The sequence below is a fragment of the Anabrus simplex genome, chromosome 1 (genome assembly GCF_040414725.1).
Source record: "Anabrus simplex isolate iqAnaSimp1 chromosome 1, ASM4041472v1, whole genome shotgun sequence".
Taxonomy (NCBI): Eukaryota; Metazoa; Arthropoda; class Insecta; order Orthoptera; family Tettigoniidae; genus Anabrus; species Anabrus simplex.
The window spans coordinates 829,517,926-829,537,618 of record NC_090265.1 but is presented as its reverse complement, the minus strand read 5'-3'; the positions used below and the strand labels follow the sequence as shown (position 1 = coordinate 829,537,618).

The 19,693-nt window shown below is 38.3% G+C and overlaps 1 protein-coding gene across 2 annotated transcripts in view; it reads right to left on the bottom strand.

The window, feature by feature from the left end:
* Positions 1–266: 266 nt before the first annotated feature.
* Positions 267–19,693, bottom strand: part of LOC136873914 (protein lin-54 homolog) — a 264,832-nt gene continuing 245,405 nt past the window's right edge. For both annotated transcript variants that reach the window (XM_067147255.2, XM_067147284.2), the window contains one exon: positions 267–2,372. In XM_067147255.2, coding sequence (XP_067003356.1) covers positions 2,353–2,372 — 20 coding nt within the window. In that variant the 3' untranslated portion in view covers positions 267–2,352. The remainder of the gene's footprint in view (positions 2,373–19,693) is intronic.

The window sequence follows — 19,693 nt, the reverse complement described above, 5'->3', positions numbered from 1 at the left end:
AATTCCTTGTACAGGTGATAGAAGATTTGGAACCAAAATAAACACATGCGGAGAAAAAGAACTCATCAAATTAATGGAAATATGGAAAGGGAACAAACAACTGATGAATGAAGTTAAATATAGAAAGTTGGGAACACACACAAGAATAAACACCATGACTGCTTCATCATACGTACAAAGAGAGCAAATATGGTACCATTTTTTAAAAATTTGTGTTATTTGTTACCAATATTCTAATGACTTCAATATGACTTGAAAATGCAAGATTTCAACTCATAATATCATTTCTTTTACTTCATATTGATTTATAATACATTCTATTGCACCTCAGTATTTATACATGTCACATTATCAAACTTCTTTTACCATAAAATTTAGTGTAAAAATAAATTTAATGGTAAATAAAAACAGCATGAAATGTACAGCCAGATGAGAGAAAATGTATAAATGATAATTTAAAAGACACAATCCTATCAAACAATACTATTCTATAAAACACTGTTCTTGGAAGAGAAAATCTTGGTAGCAATGTCAATGACCCAAGCAATAAGTTCAAGAAAATCTAATAGTTGAAGTTTTGATTTTAAATAACAATAAAATAATTATGAAGGAGAACAGAATATAAATAATTAAGAGTGAGTAACATCCTCATACAATGCCATATGGACACAGTTATGTTGCAACAGAAATGGAGCACAACACGTTAACGACATACTTCCAAAAGAGACAGAGTGGACAGGTATTAGCTTGTACTATCACAAAGTAAGGAGAAACTTATCAGTCATCAAATACATCAAGATCTTAAAAAAAAAGTGACATTTATTTTTTCTCTTCAATACAGACTAGAATTTGAGATATATGAATTCACAGTTTCTGGATGTTTTTCCCGTTACTTGACAATAATCATACCATGCAGTTTCTAGTCTAAAGCTTGATCACTTAGCAATGCAAGTATCGCCAGCATCTCCCATATTGCTACCACATTTCTCCACCAATTTTTCATGTTTACTGCAAACTTTCCGGAATTCTCTTCTGATGTCTATTGTTATTTCTGCCAATATTCTGATCTTCTTTGGGATCTTACTGCTCTTCAATAACACCTCAGTCTTTCTTTTCTTTTCTCTCCTACACTGAATTACCTTCAGCCACCTCTCACATTTCTACCTCCTGGCTACAAACTAAAAGTTTCATTTCACATGCTTGAATCTTGTTTCAGTAATTTCTGTCCACTACACTGGTGTTTTATGACAAGGCAACCTTAACATTTAGCGACTTGGAAAAAAAATAAATTAAAAAGTCTTGTTTGAAGGATGAAAAGTTGTCAGTCTCAGTGAATGTCATAACAATTACACATGGGTATAGATGAAAAAACAAAACTGTGAAAAGAACTGAAAACATATTTCATACACACAATAATATTGTGATTACAATCAATATGTCATACTTTTTATCAAATACTAAATCCAGTTATGAGCAGATGAAGGTTCCAACCATTCAATATAGTCTGTTAAAATGTAAACCAATATGAGTATTTAAGATCAAAACTTCATTCTTTAAGGATTTCTCCAATTTGAAAATAATTTCAAACATCATGCTTTTATATAATGGAAAAACATCCTGGATCATACAAATGAATTAGGAAAGGACATGAAGAGAGCACAAAGGTAAATTTTTAAGTGGGCAGTACAACAAACAACAATCTGGGCGATTCTCTCCCCTAAACTTTTTGTACCAATCAATTTAATTTTTTTTTATCAACAGCAAACTGAAACAACAGAAAAGCTCATCATGTTAGGCTGATCAAAGGACAGGCCATGAATTCATTCGAAGGTCATACATATGTTTGAATGAAAACAATTTCTCAAAATTCATGATTTGTTGTAACCCCACAAAAGGTTTCATAAATGTTAATTCATTTTCTCTTCCTAATTCACAATTTTTAACATTTCATCTGGCCACCAAAATATTCTCTTAACAACTCTGACTCATTTAAATACTGAAACAGCCTTATAGCCTACTACTACGATTAATGTACACAGTACGAACACCAGTCTGTCAAGGACTACAACAATGCTGGTAGCATGATTATATTTCACTTTAAACACAGCTGAAAAAATATTTCTTGTATAGGTATTTCAGTTTTCATAATTAGAGGATACAATAATGGCACTACCACATCAAGAAAACTATCCGGAAACACTTCGAACAAAAGCAAATCACTTTGTAAAGATAAAAACGGGGAAAATATTTACACGATACAATTCAACGGTTGATGTGAAATCCACACAGCACCATTAGTTCATTCTTTCTCAACTTGCGATACGGCGATCAAGAATGTTCATATGATTTGTTTCACATAGGCGCTGTGTTTGCTGAAAAATAAAGGATATATGATTTATAACAGAAACAAAAGAAGTGCACAAAGAACAAATATAATAACATCAGAAAAATGAGTAAGTTGGAGATTATTTCCATCTTTCAAAGTGTGAAACTTTCTTGAACACTTCTGTTAATGCAAGTGTAAGGATTTTTAAAAATTTAGTTCTGCCACAATTGTCATTCAAATATCTGACAACGAATGTTTGTGAACTGAAGTGATCCAGTTTAAATGATATCTGTGTGTTAAAATGAAGTTAAAAACATTTTTATACTAACAAATGTCTCCCAACATCTGAAAAATTATTGGGAAGGTCATTTATACTAGGCAAGTTACAATAAAAGATTTTAATTGCCAAAACAGACACCAAAAATAAGGACAGTCAATAATTGTCTTTTGCAGCCATTAATAACAATATGTTCGACTCCATGGCTAAGTGGTTAGAGTGCTGGCCTGTGGTCCCAGGTTCGATTCCTGGCAGGGTTGGGAATTTTAACCATAATTGGTTAATTCCTCTGGCACGGGGACTGGGTGTATGTGCCGTCTTCATCATCATTTCATCCTCATCACGACGCACAGGTCGCCTACAGGTGTCAAATCAAAAGACCTGCACCAGGCCTCTCTGGAGGCCACACAGCATTTATTTATTTATTTATTTATTTATGATCACAAAATTATATTGTAATGACTTTTAGAGCCATCTGTACTCGTAATCGATTTGAATATTTTACAAAATTCCTATAGAATGTATGCGCAAGCACTAGGAATTAGAAGACAACATTCACATACCTGCCAACTTTTAGAAACAAAAAATAGGAAGATTTTTTAAATTCTTGGATTTCATCACATATTCCACCACGGTCTACGCCAAAAAAGGTCGGGATAAAAGGCATACGTATCTACAGTTACGATGTGAATTGACCATTAAATTTAAGATCTTAAACTAAGAAAACATAAAAATGGTTACAAGAAAATGTACCTGATCACTCTCATTGATGACACATACGAATAATAATATTTATGTTACACCGACACACGCAACAAAATGCATAATACCGTATTTTCTTGCGTAATTAACGCACTTTTTTGACGAAAAATACAGGCGAAAACTTCAGATGCGTAAATTATTCAAAGAATTCTGATATTTATACATTATTTACAATTCATTTACACTTAAAAGATACATCAAATATAATATAAACACAACTGCTTCAACTCATTCGCGCTTGTCGTCATTTGGCGCAAAATTCCAGCGTGAGATTTTTTTCTAAAAAGTCAAATATGGTACATCAGGTAAATTAGACATGTGGGTTTGAAGTACCGACACTGGAAAATATTATTCCCATTACGAGCTGACAATACGACCTGAATGATGTACAGGCAAAAAAAACTGTCCAACACGAGAAGGACCGGGCATCGAAGGAGGGACCCTGCTACATTACCCCAAACAGTTCGTATCCAATCTTGTACGAGTGACGTGTCCATCCACCCTTTTTTCTTGAATACGAACGTGGATCATTCGCGGAAATTTTGCTTTAGGCATTGTTTTTCGTTTTAGAACAATGTAAGGTGCAAGCTTTCTGCTATCAGCTGTTACAGCAAGCATTGCAGTATATCGTTGTTTTTTGCTTCCGGTAGCGCGTACGATAACACTGTGTGTTCCTTTCTTATCGATTGTTCGACTTGTGGTACATCGATAGTTCGACTTGTGGTACATGGAAACCAAATACAGTAGAGACAATACACGACACTGAGCGAGATATCGAGGGACAGCTATTGGAGCACACTCTAGCGGATAGACCTGAACGGTACTGATTCTGTCATAAGAGCACGTGTATTTTTGTGTGAAGTTTTTGGTGTTATTTATGCGTTTTCAGTAAATTGACATAATTAAATAGTAGCGTGTGTCATTCCTTGATATCTCCTCTCAACATGAGGGGAAAGGTATGTGCTGTGTTTGGCTGCAGTAATTACGAAGTAGAGAAAAATGCGCGCTCGTTCTTCAGGTTCCCTCGTGAAAAGAACATGTAAGTAATATTGTGTTTGCATATATATTCTTCCAGTGACATAGATTTTTATAGTACTTCATAATCTTCTGACCAGCTCGACCCATGTTTTAACGGGCTTAAAATACAATACGCATATTTTATTGTATAGTGCAGCATTTAACCTTCAATACCGATGTGTTGTTGTAGGTGTGATCTGTGGGTTTTGAAATGTCACAGAAGCAATTTGGATAAAGTGTACAAGAAAGAAGGGACGTTACGCTTGTATAAGAATTATAAGATCTGTTCAGATCATTTCCAGGCCAGCGACTTTAAAAATCCTCGACTATACAGCCAAGGGTATGTTACATTTTTACTCTAATTGTACGTAAATATTCCTCAAAGCATCACTATCGACAACATTTTCAAACTTTTCTTTCTTTTATCCCTCTTCTCAGGTTAAAGTCGGGATTTTATAGATTTTCTTTCTGTTAGTAGGCTTCATGTTAAGAGAAAAATTGTCCAGCTATTAAATGTTAATTCATTGCATCATATGTGTAAGGAATGTGCCGATATTTTTATTGACAAATGTCTTAATGTGATGATACATTGTTTTTAAATGAGGAAAAAAGACAAATCCAACCATAAGATTTCAGGCAGGTATGCTAAAGCTAAAAAAGTAATGCATAAATGAAAGATCAAGCCATTTCATAGCAGTCCATTTCACACCTTGTTTATATGTCTAATTTCAGTCTTTGAATAATAACCTTTTAAATAATTCTTCATTCATTTATCCAGAATTGCTTTAGCAAGTTCGAAGTTAATATCTCAATACCACTTTCTTTCTAGACGTAATTTATTTATCCATTTCCGTATATACATTTCCATTGATATTTGAATTTAGCGCGATTTGTTCAGGTCAAGTCACTAGGAGCGCCACCGTCGAATTGTCTCCCATTTTAGCAAGGCGAAATCCGTAAGTGTCGTGTATTGTCTCTACTGTATTTGTGGAAACTGACTGACGTCTGACCTGCGGTTCCTGTAAGGGAGATCAAATATTCCATTACTTTACGCTTCTCAATCACAAAGCGATGAAAATGGTTTAAATCATTCGACATTTTTTGGCATAGGCCTAATGTTGTTCTTCGAAGATAAAGCCCATTTCTCTTCATAAAATTAATCAAGCCTCGGCTAACCTTCAAATCTGAGACACTGATTCCATGTGCCGCGGCTATTTCTCATTCTTTAAAATACAGCATTTCGTGAGAAACGGCTTATCCAACATTGCGTAACTAAATCATCTATTTAAGCAGATAATCCTCTACTTGCGGAAACTTGCCGCTTTTTGGTCCGCGAAATGCTTTGCGAGAGAGACTCGTTAGCCGCTGAAAGTGCACTTCTGTTACCAGGGCAGCGCACATTTCATTTGGACACTGAATACTTGCTGCCCGCTGCTCTATTCCCGTATGTTTCGGCGTAACTGATCACCGCGAGTTTGTATGATGCAGTATCCTGACGGCTAATAACAGCACGTTGCCCTGTGTTTGGAATGCCCGCTTTCGCAATAGGAAGCCTGCTACTTGGATATTGACACCTTTATTTTATTTCGAAACACATCCGGAGCTGAGTGATGGATGTTCGAAGTTGTGGATGCATCAAATTTTCATTTTTTCCACTTTGCACCCAAAAATATTGGGATGCGTAAATTATGCAAGGGCGCTAATTACGCGAGAAAATACGGTAGTTTCCTTTACCAGACGGTAAATTGAACGGAAGTTTATAGGTATCTCTGGCCATAACGAGAAGAGAAAATACCAGAAAGTGTCACCGACACAACCCCCTTAAAAACATGCAACTCATTAAAATTATGCACTTAAATACGCGAAAACACCACATACAAAACAATTCAATATGTCCCATACATTATTGTTGTTGCTTGTTGTTTAAAGGGGCCTAACATCGAAGGTCATCGGCCCCCATACATGATTAACACACGACTTTGACAGAGGGGGAAAGCATAGAAATGCAAGAAAAAACAGGTGGCCTACAACTCCGATGAAGCTACGCACAGAAACGATGTTTATAGCGCGCGAACAACACAGCAACAAACTCTTTCTTTCGTCCCAATTAACTGAGGCGTTAGCGCGCGCTAGTCTCTTGCTTGCAGGACGATTGCCACCCCGAATCCCCCAGCTGTATAAAGCGCACACGCTGCTGTGGTGAGCGAGAAACACGATACACGAAAGTGACGGACGAAACACTCACGAAATAAAGCATCAAATAAATACGCTTGAAAATGAGGTTTCGTAAATTACACCAGCATATAAGAATTTATCCTTTATCCTAGGGGAAGAGTACTGGCCGTACTAGAGGTTGTATTAGTAAAAAATCGGAAGAAGTAAAAATAAATCGGAAAATCGGAAAGGGTAGTTGAAAACCGGAAAGTTTCCGGGTAAATCGGAAGGATTGGCAAGTATGCATTCAGGACACTCAACTACAGTAATACTAGGGTATTAGTTTTATAGGTTTCATTTCTGAAGAATATTCTGGTTTCTAGTGGGAAAGATGATCAGTCTAGACAGCCAAGAATAATGGCTGAGAGGATTTGTCATGCCAATCACACAATACTTTGTAATTTGCAGGCCTTCGGGGCTGCTGTGCCATGGGATTTGGGGTTTGGTTTGGAGAGAAAGACCAGGAAGTCTACATAATTCTGAGGAACCAAATTCATGACTTTATCATATTGGCCCCTCTTTACAAAGAGGGTAATTATTAAAATAAATAAGATAAATTTTTCTAAATCACTCCTTTCTTAGTGAAGTACATGTCATATTTTTTGGTACTTTTAAAGAAGTAGTTTTATTTAATTCTCCACAAAAAATATACTGGGCAAAGGGCCTCTATTAAATACGTAATTCAATTATATTCCATATTAGTGCATCAGAATAGAATAAATAACAGACATTTTTCTAAATCACTCCTTTCTTACTGAAGAACATGTCATTTTTTGGTACTTTTAAATAAGTTTTATTTAATTCTCCACAAAAAATATACTGGGCAAAGATTACCATAAATAAGTGTAAGTACTCTGATGAAAATAAGAAGAAAGATGTAACACAGCAGTATCATGGAGCTTGATATTTTAACAGATACCAGAAGGAGTGAAACTGTTTTATTTATACCACAAATGCTCAGGTAAGAAAGCTAACAGAAGCAATACATACATGTTTAGAAAACATATGGAGAGCAACGGCTGAGAAACAGGTGTCAATAAGACTGCAGAGAACTTAATGAGTCGGCACACATGTGAAAATGGTTTCTTTTGCCAACAAGTGCAAACTGCAGAGCTTCTAAAATGGTGTAAAGCTTCGCAGTGTACACACTACATACACTAGGAAGTGAGATCTACATGCTTACATTATCGGTGATGAAAGAGCAACCTATATTTTCTCCGATCTTAGAACCATCCGTCTTGTGGCCGGATACTAGTGAACGAAGTCCTGGAAACTTTTCAAATGCCAGCCTCTGTGCACTGTTCAGACGCAGACATTATCACAAGTTGACAGCATCTACTGTATGCACACCTACACGGTGTGTCATTCAAACCAGAGAGTAATAAAGACAATGCAATTCTGTTGGCATGTCTTTGTAAAGGAAAGCTACTATAATATGTACTGTATACCGTAAATAACTTTTCATTTGCCAATTATTCTTGTTGCTTGTTAGGGCTCTTCCAGTGAAAGCATCTTTTTACAAGGGAAATTCACGATACTTTTTGTTGCTGTTGCATACATAGCATTTCCTTTGTTTATTTATGTAAGATTTTGGTAAGCTTGTGTGGGAAAGTTGTTTTTATCACCCCAGAGGCCTTTGGCAATGAATGAATGAATGAATGAATGAATGAATGAATGAATGAATGAATATGAACTTACGCAGTGAAAGGTTAGCTTTGAAACAGGGCTTCTATTCTTCTCAGGGACCACTCTACAGTATCTGATTTGTGCCACTTTCTGGGAGCTGCCTTTCTAACTACCTCAGACCTTGCCAAAAAAAAAAAAAAAAAAAAAAAGAGAGAGAGAGAGAGAGAGAGAGCTAGAGCTATCGACCAATGTATAGATTGACAGTTACTTAACTGAGGATTTTCTGCTATATTTCATTTTTGGGCCACATCATCTCTGTGCAGGCCGTTGAGAAGTGCCCATCAGTCTTGAATCCATGACTGCAGGTGTAATGTCTCGAGGTCTGTGCAAACACGATATTCTGAACTACTGTCAGAAAGTGACAGTAGCAATTTGAAAGATATCTCAACAGCAGAATTATTGCAAACAAAAATGGTACAGATTTTAGGTGTGTGATGTGGGACTCTGCTCAGAGGACTGCTTCAAGGCCTATCGCACTAAGCTGAATTAATAAAGCATTGTGAAAAATGGAATTTTTTTTTTGTTCAGGGGAATAATAATCTGCATGTTTTGAAGGCTTCCTCAAAATATGAAGGAAAGAAAAAAAAAAAAGAAAAAAAAAAAAAAAAAAAAAAAGAAGAAACTGCTGGAAAGGTTGTACGTTATAGTACTTTATCTTGACAGCTGCATTTTAAAGCAATAATTTTCAAATCTCCTGTCCTGGGCAGCAGCAGCCATTTAAGCCTCCCACATCAGCGAGGGTTTACTATAAATCAATTACCAAATGGGATTTTGATGGTGTTGGGTGTGAACAGGGACAGGAAGATCTCTGTTATGGGTTCTGCAGATACTGTGGCGGCCACATATTAATTCGGGTAGTATTGATAGTTAAGCCAATAGAGAAAGCTGGGAAGAGTGCACTGAAGCTTGTAGATGATGATAGACGAGTGCAGTCATGGTGGCCTTGTACGGGGTAAGATTTGTTCGTGATGCTACTGCTGGCTTAAAGTCTTGTTTTGCCTATTTCCTCCCCTCCCTTTAGCTTACAACAGCATCTACTTGTCAACAGTGATTACTATCATTCTCACCGTCACCTCCACTAACGAAAGCTATAGCTGAAAATTATGGACCCATGTCTTTCTTTTCTGTGAACTCCATCTATTGTTACATAATATAGCTTCACCACGTATTGACAATGCTGAATTATAACAATAAGTGATTATTCAACCTTCTATTCAATACATATTCACACCTCCCTTGAGGGGGTTATTAGGTCATGTCAAAGAATGAAACATGTATGAATTTTTTTGACATGACCTTTAACCCCATCAAGGAGATGTGAATATGTACTGAATAGAAGAATGAATAAATATGTCTACTGTTATAATTAAGAACTCCATCTACGCAAGCTTACAAAGTATGTCGCTGCTCTCCATCCCTTTCCTATATATACACTGATCAAATTTATTTTTGCATATTGCAAGATTTTATATTTCTGAAAACGTCCAGTAAATTATGTTGCATATGACTTTGTTTTGAATGATCATTGAAATGCATTACATTTGTTTTCCTGACAATGTGCTCATACATTCACTTCTTGGTAAAGATTCTGCTCAGTTGAGAAACTGAACTGATGGAGTGCAGTTGAAAAGGAAGTGATAAATACTGTTTTACCATGTAATTTACTGCACCACAATAACAGCAATGTCACGGCACACAATTTTGGCAGCAGATGAGTTTGAATAGTGACTTTAATGCAACATCGTCAAGTGACACAAGCTGAAGTAGCTCAAGTGGTGCAATGCAATTAAAGTGACATTTTCAGACTGTGGTGGAAATTTCAACATACACAATCCATAGCTGATAAGCCTAGGACAGGTCGACCACGCAAAATAACCACTGCTCAAAACCGATACATCCGTATTTCTGCTAGGAGACAACCTAGTAGCACAGCAACCACTTTTGGGAGGGAGCTTCGAGCAGCTACAGGAGTTAATGTATCTACACAAACTGTTGGAAATCGACTCCACAGTTTCGGACTATGTTCTCGAAGGCCATTCAGGGGAAGATGCCTCGAATATCACGACAGACGTCAGCATGTAGAATGGGTAAGAAGATATGAAAACTGGACCCAGGAACAATGGGCACAAACGTTATTTACAGGCGAGATACGCATTTCGTTGCATTCAGACGACAAAAGTATTCATGTATGGAGGGCAAATGGTCAACGTTTAAATAAAGCTCTCATTGCTTAACGCTACCAGCAAGGTGGTGGTTCAGCACTCTTCTGGGGAGGAATAATGATGGGCCGCTGCACACCACTAGTCCACACCCAGGGCAATATGACGTCACAAAAGTACGAGGACAATGTCCTTGAATACATTGTTTGTGGATTTAGAGCTGATATTGGAGCAAATTTCACTTTAATTGATGACAATGCTCGTGCCCACCCAACACAGTCTGTGAATAGGTCCTTGGAAAGACGATATTCAAAGGATAGTCTGGCCACCATTGTCTCCTGATTTGAATTACGTAGAGCACGTATGGAGATTACTGAAAACAGCAATTTCCAACTGTGCCCAACCACCACGAGCCTTACAAGACCTTATCCCTGCTGCTATAGAGTATTGAGACAATATTCCTCAAGATGTACTGGATACCCTGGTACTGACTGTGCTACACCGCCTCCAAGAATGTTGCACGGCTCATGGAGGCCACACACATTACTGATTACACAGAAAATTGACTAATTGTGGTTTAAGGATTACATGAGTTTTTGATTACATTGCTGTATGAAGAAATATTCTTTTTCTCACCATGGGTTCATGTGTCATCTCTAAGATAAAGAGATGTTATGTTTTTTTTTGCTAGTTGTTTTACATCGCACCAACACAGATAGGTCTTACGGCGATGATGGGAAAAGAAAGGGCTAGGAGTGGGAAGGAAGCGGCCGTGGCCTTAATTAAAGTACAGCCCCAGCATTTGCCTGGTGCGAAAATGGGAAACCACGGAAAACCATTTTCAGGGCTGCCGACAGTGAGGTTCGAACCTACTATCTCCCAAATACTGGATACTGGCCGCATTTAAGCGACTGCAGCTATCGAGCTCGGTGTGTTTGTTTGTACTGAACACTATTATAGGATAAAATATGTTGTACCTTATCTGGTCCAGAAATACAGGATCTTGAAATATGCAAAACTTTTTTTTGACCAGTGTAAAATAGGAGTTTTTGTCTGTACATTGCACAGAATTTAAAAAGTGGTATTTCTGTATCGGTACGTACACAGTAAGAAGGAAATGCTATTTTTTAATTTCCACCATCTCCATATGTCTGTTACGTATGTACGCACATGCATCACGACAAAATGGCTGAACAGAATATCATGAAAAATTGGTAGTTAAAATCAGGTAATAAGGTAATACACTTTAGGCTATAAATAATTTCATTCACGCAGAGTGAAAGGGTAGTTTAGGGGATGGCCTAAAATTTAATCATAATCATCGTCATCGTCATCATCATCATCAATGTCCCATTCCAGTCGTCCGGGTGTGCTTAACAAGCCTCCTCAATGTCCTTCCAAATCTGATCCATCCACCTTCTTCTCGGCCTTCTAACGGTCTCTTTCCCTTAACTTCTCTTTCCAATTCCCTTCTTGCTACCCATTCCTTTCCCATTCTTTTTACATGTCCGAACCATCTCAGTCTTGCTTTCTGTATCTTCTATACTATCGGTTCTATATTTAGCTTTTCTCTGATTTTAATATTTTGGATTCTATCTCCTCTTCTACTGCTTGGATCTTACCATCCTGTCTCTTATTGGTTACCAGCGTTTCTAGTCCGTATGATACAACTGGTATGAAATAGTGTTTATATAATGTTAATTTCGTTCTCTTGGGTACTTGGTCATACCATAAAAGCTCTCTGACTTGATGATAAAATGTTGTACCTTTACTTAGTCTGTTGTTAATTTCAGGGTTGATTTCATTACTTCCTATGCTACCCAGATATATAAACTATTCTACACCGGGCGAGTTGGCCGTGCGCGTAGAGGCGCGCGGCTGTGAGCTTGCATCCGGGAGATAGTAGGTTCGAATCCCACTATCGGCAGCCCTGAAGATGGTTTTCTGTGGTTTCCCATTTTCACACCAGGCAAATGCTGGGGCTGTACCTTAATTAAGGCCACGGCCGCTTCCTTCCAACTCCTAGGCCTTTCGTATCCCATCGTCGCCATAAGACCTATCTGTGTCGGTGCGACGTGAAGCCCCTAGCAAAAAAAAAATCTACATTCTCTAACCATTCCCCGTCCACATTCACTTGGCTTCTCTTTTTCTCTTTTCCACAGTGCATGACTACAGTTTTCTTTTTACTAATTACCATTTGAAACTACTTCAGGTTTTCATTCTAAATGTCCAGTCTCCTTTGTACTTCCTTTTCTCCCTTTCCCCAAATCACTACATCATCTACAAATACCAAAGCATTCACTTTGTCACTACTGATACTCTGTTTTACACGCTTTATGATTTCATCCATCAATATAATAAACAATAATGGCGACAGTGCACTTCCTTGCTTGAGACCATTTCTTGTATAAAATGTTTCAGTCACCACTCCCCACTTGTACACTGCTTTTACTCTCATGATACAACATTTTCATCTTGTTAATTAATGATTTTGGTACATTCCTTTTCAGTAGGCATTCCCATATGTGTTTTCTCTTAACTGTATCAGAAGCTTTTCTAAATCCGAAAATACAAATATGATTTCCTTGTTCCTTTCCAGATGTTTTTCCATTATCGTTCGCATTGTAAATATTAAGTCTATTGTTGATCTATTTGGTCTAAAGCCATATTCTTCTTCCTCTAACTGTGTTTCTATTATATCTCTCAGTCTTTTGTCTATGACTTTCTCCATTATTTTCAGCCCATGTGATAATAGGGTTATACCTCTATAATTTTCACATTTCTTCCTATTTGCTTTTTTGAACAATGGTACAATGCTTCCTTGTTGCCAATCTTCAGGTATTCTTTCATCCTTCCATATGGCATTGATAGCGTGGTATAGCCAATGTAGTCCACTGCTTCCTGCTGCCTTAATCATATCAGCATTGAATAAGTATTTTCCACTTGCTTTACATTTGGTCATTACTTTCACTGTCCTATCAAGTTCAAACCATGTTATCGGGTTCTCTACTTTTTCTGCATCTCTTATTTCCATTTTCTTATTTCCTTCTTCCTCCAAGCAGTCATCCTCATTATAAAGTTTTTCAAAATAGTTTGCATCACGTTCTGAAGACTCTTTTCTTCATGTACTATGGATCCATCTTCTCTCTCTATGGCCTTGATTTTTTCTTGATTTATTCTTTTTGATTTTATTATTCTTTATAATAGTTTCTGATTTCCTCGACTATGTTGCTCAATTTTGTTCGTAAACTGTCCCCAACATTTTTCCTGTTCTTTCTTGATGTAGACATTCACTTACAGGATGGCAGAATTTGATTCCTCTGTACACATCAAATGCACCAAAGATCTGCAGTACAACAGTTTTCACTAATATCACACAAAATGACCTTTACCATTCAGCTTTGTCATCTGGGGCAAACGGATTTGTTCAACTCTTAAAGTCAGCGTCTCCTATAATGTCAACCTGGGGAATCTTTTCACTTTTCAAGCCCGTTATGTTCCTCCATTGGTACAGAAATGCAAAGTGCAAAGAAATGAAATGAATGATTCCCTTTTCATCTGTTAATTAGCAAGTATGTACACTAGTTTCTTGGTGTAGAATTTGGTTTAGTGATATAAGCATGTTACGAAAAGAGCTTTTGTTATCATCAAGTGAGGACAGTGATAAAGACTCCAACAAGAGAACGTACAAAGACAGGATTAATTTTCATAACCTCACTTCAATGGAATCTTGCGAGTGTTTTCGTATTATCCCAACACAAGCTGACTATATTCTTGAAATGATCGGTCATTTATTGAAACATGCAACAAAAAGAAGTCAACCCCTTTCCGAAAAATAACGATTTTTATGCTTACATTGCTTAGGAAATGGTGCCCAGCTGCACGGTATAACAGCAATGCATGGGACATCAAAATCAATTATTTGCAGAACTGTTACCAAAGTCGTAGATGTCATAGTAAATGTAATATTTCCTAACATAGCACGCTGACCTGATAATTCACAAAATATAGCGATGGAATTTCTAATGAAGAGTGAATTTCCTTTTGTGTGTGGATGTGTTGATAGTACTCTCGTTAATACTGATGCTAGTCATCATTTGAGAGGTTATTTTTAAAGTTGCCAAAAAGGATGTCCTGTTTCTCCTTGACAACTTCCAGCACAGCCAGCTTTTTGTAATAATTTTTCTTTCCCATGATCAAAACTTTAAAACTAACAGTACCATAATTATACCGTCAAGTTCGTGGCAAAAAATAAAGCATTAAAATCATGGGAGTATTATACAGTTTGCCCATGGAATAAACTTAATCGGATCACTCATTCGCAAAGACTTTTCACTTTGCGAAGAAATTGAAAAGTTGCAAAGATCGTTCGTGGAACAGGCCCCTGAAGAAGGCCTTTACTGCTAGGGGTTACTCCACCTAACTGGTTGACCACCAGATTTCCGAAGCAACCCAACTCGGCACATTTCATAACCATGTAACATTCCTGATCTCCAGAAAATAAATTACATTTTAAAACAAGCACTCAATTCTCTCTCATCTTCCAAAAATCCCCAGTCACATTCAGGCACTCAGCAAACCCCAAACATACTCTCCCTCGCTATGAACCGTACCAATCCCCACACCCTTCTGGCTACGTCACCCGTGAACATAGCCACTGTAAGACCTGCCATCTATATATACAGAGAACTAGTTTCATCAGAAAAATCACAAACAAGTCCTACCCCATATAAGGTTATCATGACTGCATTTGAAACATCACCTACCAGCTTCAATAATGACTCTGCCCATTGTCTTAACTACCAATACTCTAGCAAAACAAATATACAACCACTGCAGTACCTGAAACCCATAACGTGAATCTTCCAACCCCCATTCACACCCGGTACCAGCAAACCACATTTGATGACTGTTGCACAATTAAATTCCTTGAACACTTAAGCACAACATCCCACCCTTCTTGCCCTTAAAAGATTCCAAAGTAGGGCATCAACTGGTGCTCAGGTCTAGGAAAACACCTCGATTTAAAATGAGATGATCACTCCATTTTCCCATTTCTCTTGTTTTACCTATTTCCCTCTCACCTCACAAAAGCATCTACTTGTCCACAATGACCACTACCATTCTCATTCTATCCTCTACTGACAAAGGCTACAGCTGAAACTTTTGCACCCATGTCTTTCTTTTGTGTGTATTCTAATCTATGCGTGCTTAAATGGTAAACCTCTGTATTTTTATCATGTATTCCTTGAATTCCTAGCAATTATCCTTTCCAATTTAAATGACTTCAGCTCTCACAAATATCTGGTTTGCCATGGCATAAATAAATTGCAAGGCCAAACCTTCACTACCGCTGGAATTAAGCATGAAAATTCAGGATGTTTCTTATATGGCCAATTATTACATGTTGCTTGCTCTCGAATCAGGTCCTCTAATTCTTTCTTTAAAAAATACACATGCCAGGTTGTCTGGTATGAAACGTTTATCCCTTCCACTAACAGAATAATATCTTAATTACAGCACTCGCAACGTATTTCACACCTACATTACTCTCACATTTAGGTTAATCTAGTTCACTTATTATGGAGATTGTCATTCTGCAGACAGACAAATTCATACTTCCACTCCAACTGTGAATCAGATTGCTCTTTTCCTTTTACCTCAACAATGTAAATGGCTGACATGTCAATGACAGGTACGATAGCTACAACAGAATACACTGGCAGTTTTTTAAGAACAGTTTGTCTCCAGATTTCTTCCTTTGGAGATAAATATCACAGCAAGGAAGTTCATACGAGTAAGGTAATGCTCATACTATTGTTATGGACTCACAAATTACGAAGAAATGGAAGAACCATGAGTTAAAATTAACAGTAATGGAACTTCCTGAATTTTCACAAGTATCTTTGGTGGTAAGGATAAGTTTGACGATTGCAGTGGGATAGTTTTGTTGATTGTGAAGCCATGGAAAAGGTGACGGTTGTGGTATGCCAAAAGAAATAAGGAAGAGGACGATCCGGAGTGTCTTACTTCAGCAACCTGCTTTTGGGGATGAAATGCAAGACTTACGCTTAACTGGAAACACTGGCACACTGGCTGCGGCAACAAACATTTTCCGCCCGTCTTTTGCATGTGTCTGCACCGCCGGAGTCTAATAATAATGTTATTGGCTTTACATCCTACTAACTACTTTCATGGTTTTCTGAGATGCCGAGGTGCCCAGGGTCATGGACGGTTTCAGCAGGGCTCCTATGAAATGACTGAAGAAGAGGTCTACAGAAACTGCTGACTGCCAGTATGAGCAGTAGGACAGGTGGTGGAGGAACTCAACAGAGGAGTCAATGGCAGCGTCTGGGTCTCAGTCAGCGAGATCAATCTGGCTTGGCATCAAGCGGCAACCGGCTGTAAAACATTTGCCAAACTACAACTGATCATGAGAGTACACTCTATAGGAAGAAGGATAACGGATAGGTCACCTCCTCGCAAAAGTGAGGTCCACAATAGGTTGCCTCCCCATAAAAGTGAGGCTCAGGATAGGTCATCTCCCTGCAAAAGTGAGGTCAACATCATTACAGCTGTCCCGAAAGAGGTAAGATGGTGAGAGAATTACTAAAAGTGAGAAATGGTACATGGAATGTCAGCAAACTTACTGGCAAGACTTCTGAATTGGCTAATGTTATGGAGAGACACAAATTGGACATCTTAACCCTGCAAGAGATAAAATGAAGAGGAAGTACAGTAAGTCTAGAAATATTGGTCGTGGTCCTGTATAATGGTGTGAATAACTTGTAAAATTGAGTCGGCATAATCCTTGCCCAACACCTAACAACCAGACTGATATCAGTCAATAAGATAAGCAATCGCCTCATCGTAATAAAACTTGTGATGGATAACGATGTATGCCTGAACATATCTCTTCTTATGCGCCCCAAGCTGGTTGTGATAAGACCTTCAAGTAGGAATTTCAGGAGAACTATGAGCATATGCTGCAACAGATGTCACCAGACGATCATATAACCACTTTGGGTAACCTCAATGGCCATGTTGGACAGACTGCCAAAGACTTTCCTAAATACCATGTAGGTTTTGGACTAGGACAAAAAAACAGCCAAGGAGAGATGATTCTCCAACTGTCTTCGGCATATAATCTGGCAATAGTCAACACTTGTTTCCAGAAGAGGGAAGAACACCTTATCACATATAAGACTCAAATTCATGAGAAAACTGTTGGCACACAGATTGATTATTTCCTTTGCAGCTATGACCTGCTAAAACAATTCGTTGACTGCAAAGTGATACCAGGAGAACCTCTCGCATCACAGCATAGGTTTCTTGACGGTGAAATAAAGCTCAGACGTCCTTTACGTTTCGTACTAACTTATGTGTACAAAAGACCAAATGGTTCAAGCTACAAGAGACTGTAACATCTCAGCGTTTTATTTACAACATCAAGGCGTACATTACCCAGGATATAAAAGACAGCACCACCGCAGATTGCCAATGGGCAAGATTTCAACGTCACTGCACAATGACAGCTAGACAATATCTGGGAGTCTCAAAAGGGGGGCTGAAGATCAACACAAGGAGCTGTGGTGGTAGAAAAAGAAGTTGCTTTCAAAGAGTGGTGGAAATCCAGGAACAGCCTAGAAGGATTGCAGCTCAAGTTGAGATACAAGGCAGCCAAGAAATCTGCAAAACTGATTGTGGCCAAAGCCTGTTCAAGGATTTTATGAAGGCCTAGGCAGCACCACCGCAGATTGCCAATGGGAAAGATTTCAACGTCACTGCACAATGACAGCTAGACAACATCTGGGAGTCTCAAAAGGGGGCTGAAGATCAACACAAGGAGCTGCGGTGGTGGAAAAAGAAGAAAGTTGCTTTCAAAGAGTGGTGGAAATCCAGGAACAGCCTAGAAGGATTGCAGCTCAAGTTGAGATACAAGGCAGCCAAGAAATCTGCAAAACTGATTGTGGCCAAAGCCTGTTCAAGGATTCTGTGAAGGCCTAGATACTCCAGAAGGTGTGAGCCAAATCTATAAGATTGCTGCCCAGCATGAAAAGCATTCCAGAAATAGCATTGCCACGAAATATATCAACGACAAAACAGGAAACATTCTTACAAAAAAGACGGGATCAAAAACCGATGGCAGGAATATTTCACTGAATTGCTAAATGAAGAATTCCCAAAGGACATAGCAGTTCCTCAATGTCCTGTGCAGGGCCCTGTGCCTATGTTCACCCAGGCCGAAGTTCAGACTGCTGTGTCAAAAAAGAAGAATGGCAAATCAGCAGGACCTGATGACATTCCATCTGAGCTGTGGAAGATTCTGGGTACTGAAGGAATTGATTGGCTTACTAGGATGTTTAATAGGATCCTCGCTGATGCACCCACACCGGAGCAATTTCGCCAAATCTACCTTGTGCCTACCTTCAAGCAGAAAGGAGATGTTAGAGAAGGCGGGGGCTATGGAGGCATTATACTCACCTCACACACACTAAAAATTTGCCAATCACGTTAAGAAAATTGACATCCATAGGAAATAGTGCGGCTTCACAAGTGGAGTTTCAACTAGTGACGTGATTCAAACTCTCTGAATATTGATGGAGAAACAGTGCACTTTACAAGGATCTCCTCAGGGTTTTCATTGATGTAGTGAAAACGTTTGACCGCGTTCCTAGGGAAATAGTTTGGACCACACTGCGGCACCAAAATGTTCTGGAGGAATATATGAGGCTTATCCAGGACATACAATATGTTCGTCCCTCTACAGAGATGAAGTCTAGTTCTGGTATCTCTGGGAGTTTCCCTGTTGAGGTTGGTGTTCATCAAGGTTCAGCTTTGAGCACAATCTTATCAATATAGTTATTAAGTATCTCAAGGAACAACTGAAGATACAACTATCGTGGACCCTTCTATACGCAGACAGCATCGTCCTTGTAGGTGAAACACGTGAAGAGGTCGAGGCAACCTTAGAACTTTGGAGAAAAGCTTTGGAGACGAATGGACTCAGAATAAGCCGTAAGAAGATTGAGTATATGTTCTGTAACTTCGCCAAGCCAGAAGTTCAAGGTCTACTCAATACAATTTTCTTAGCTGGTGAACCACTGACAATGGCAATAAAATTCAAGTACCTGGGCTCAGTTATTACCAATAATACGATTGATGATGACATGGACCAAATGGAGTTTGCTGACAAGCGTCTTATGTGACAGGAGGATGCCTATAAAGCTCAAAGGCAAGATATACAAGACT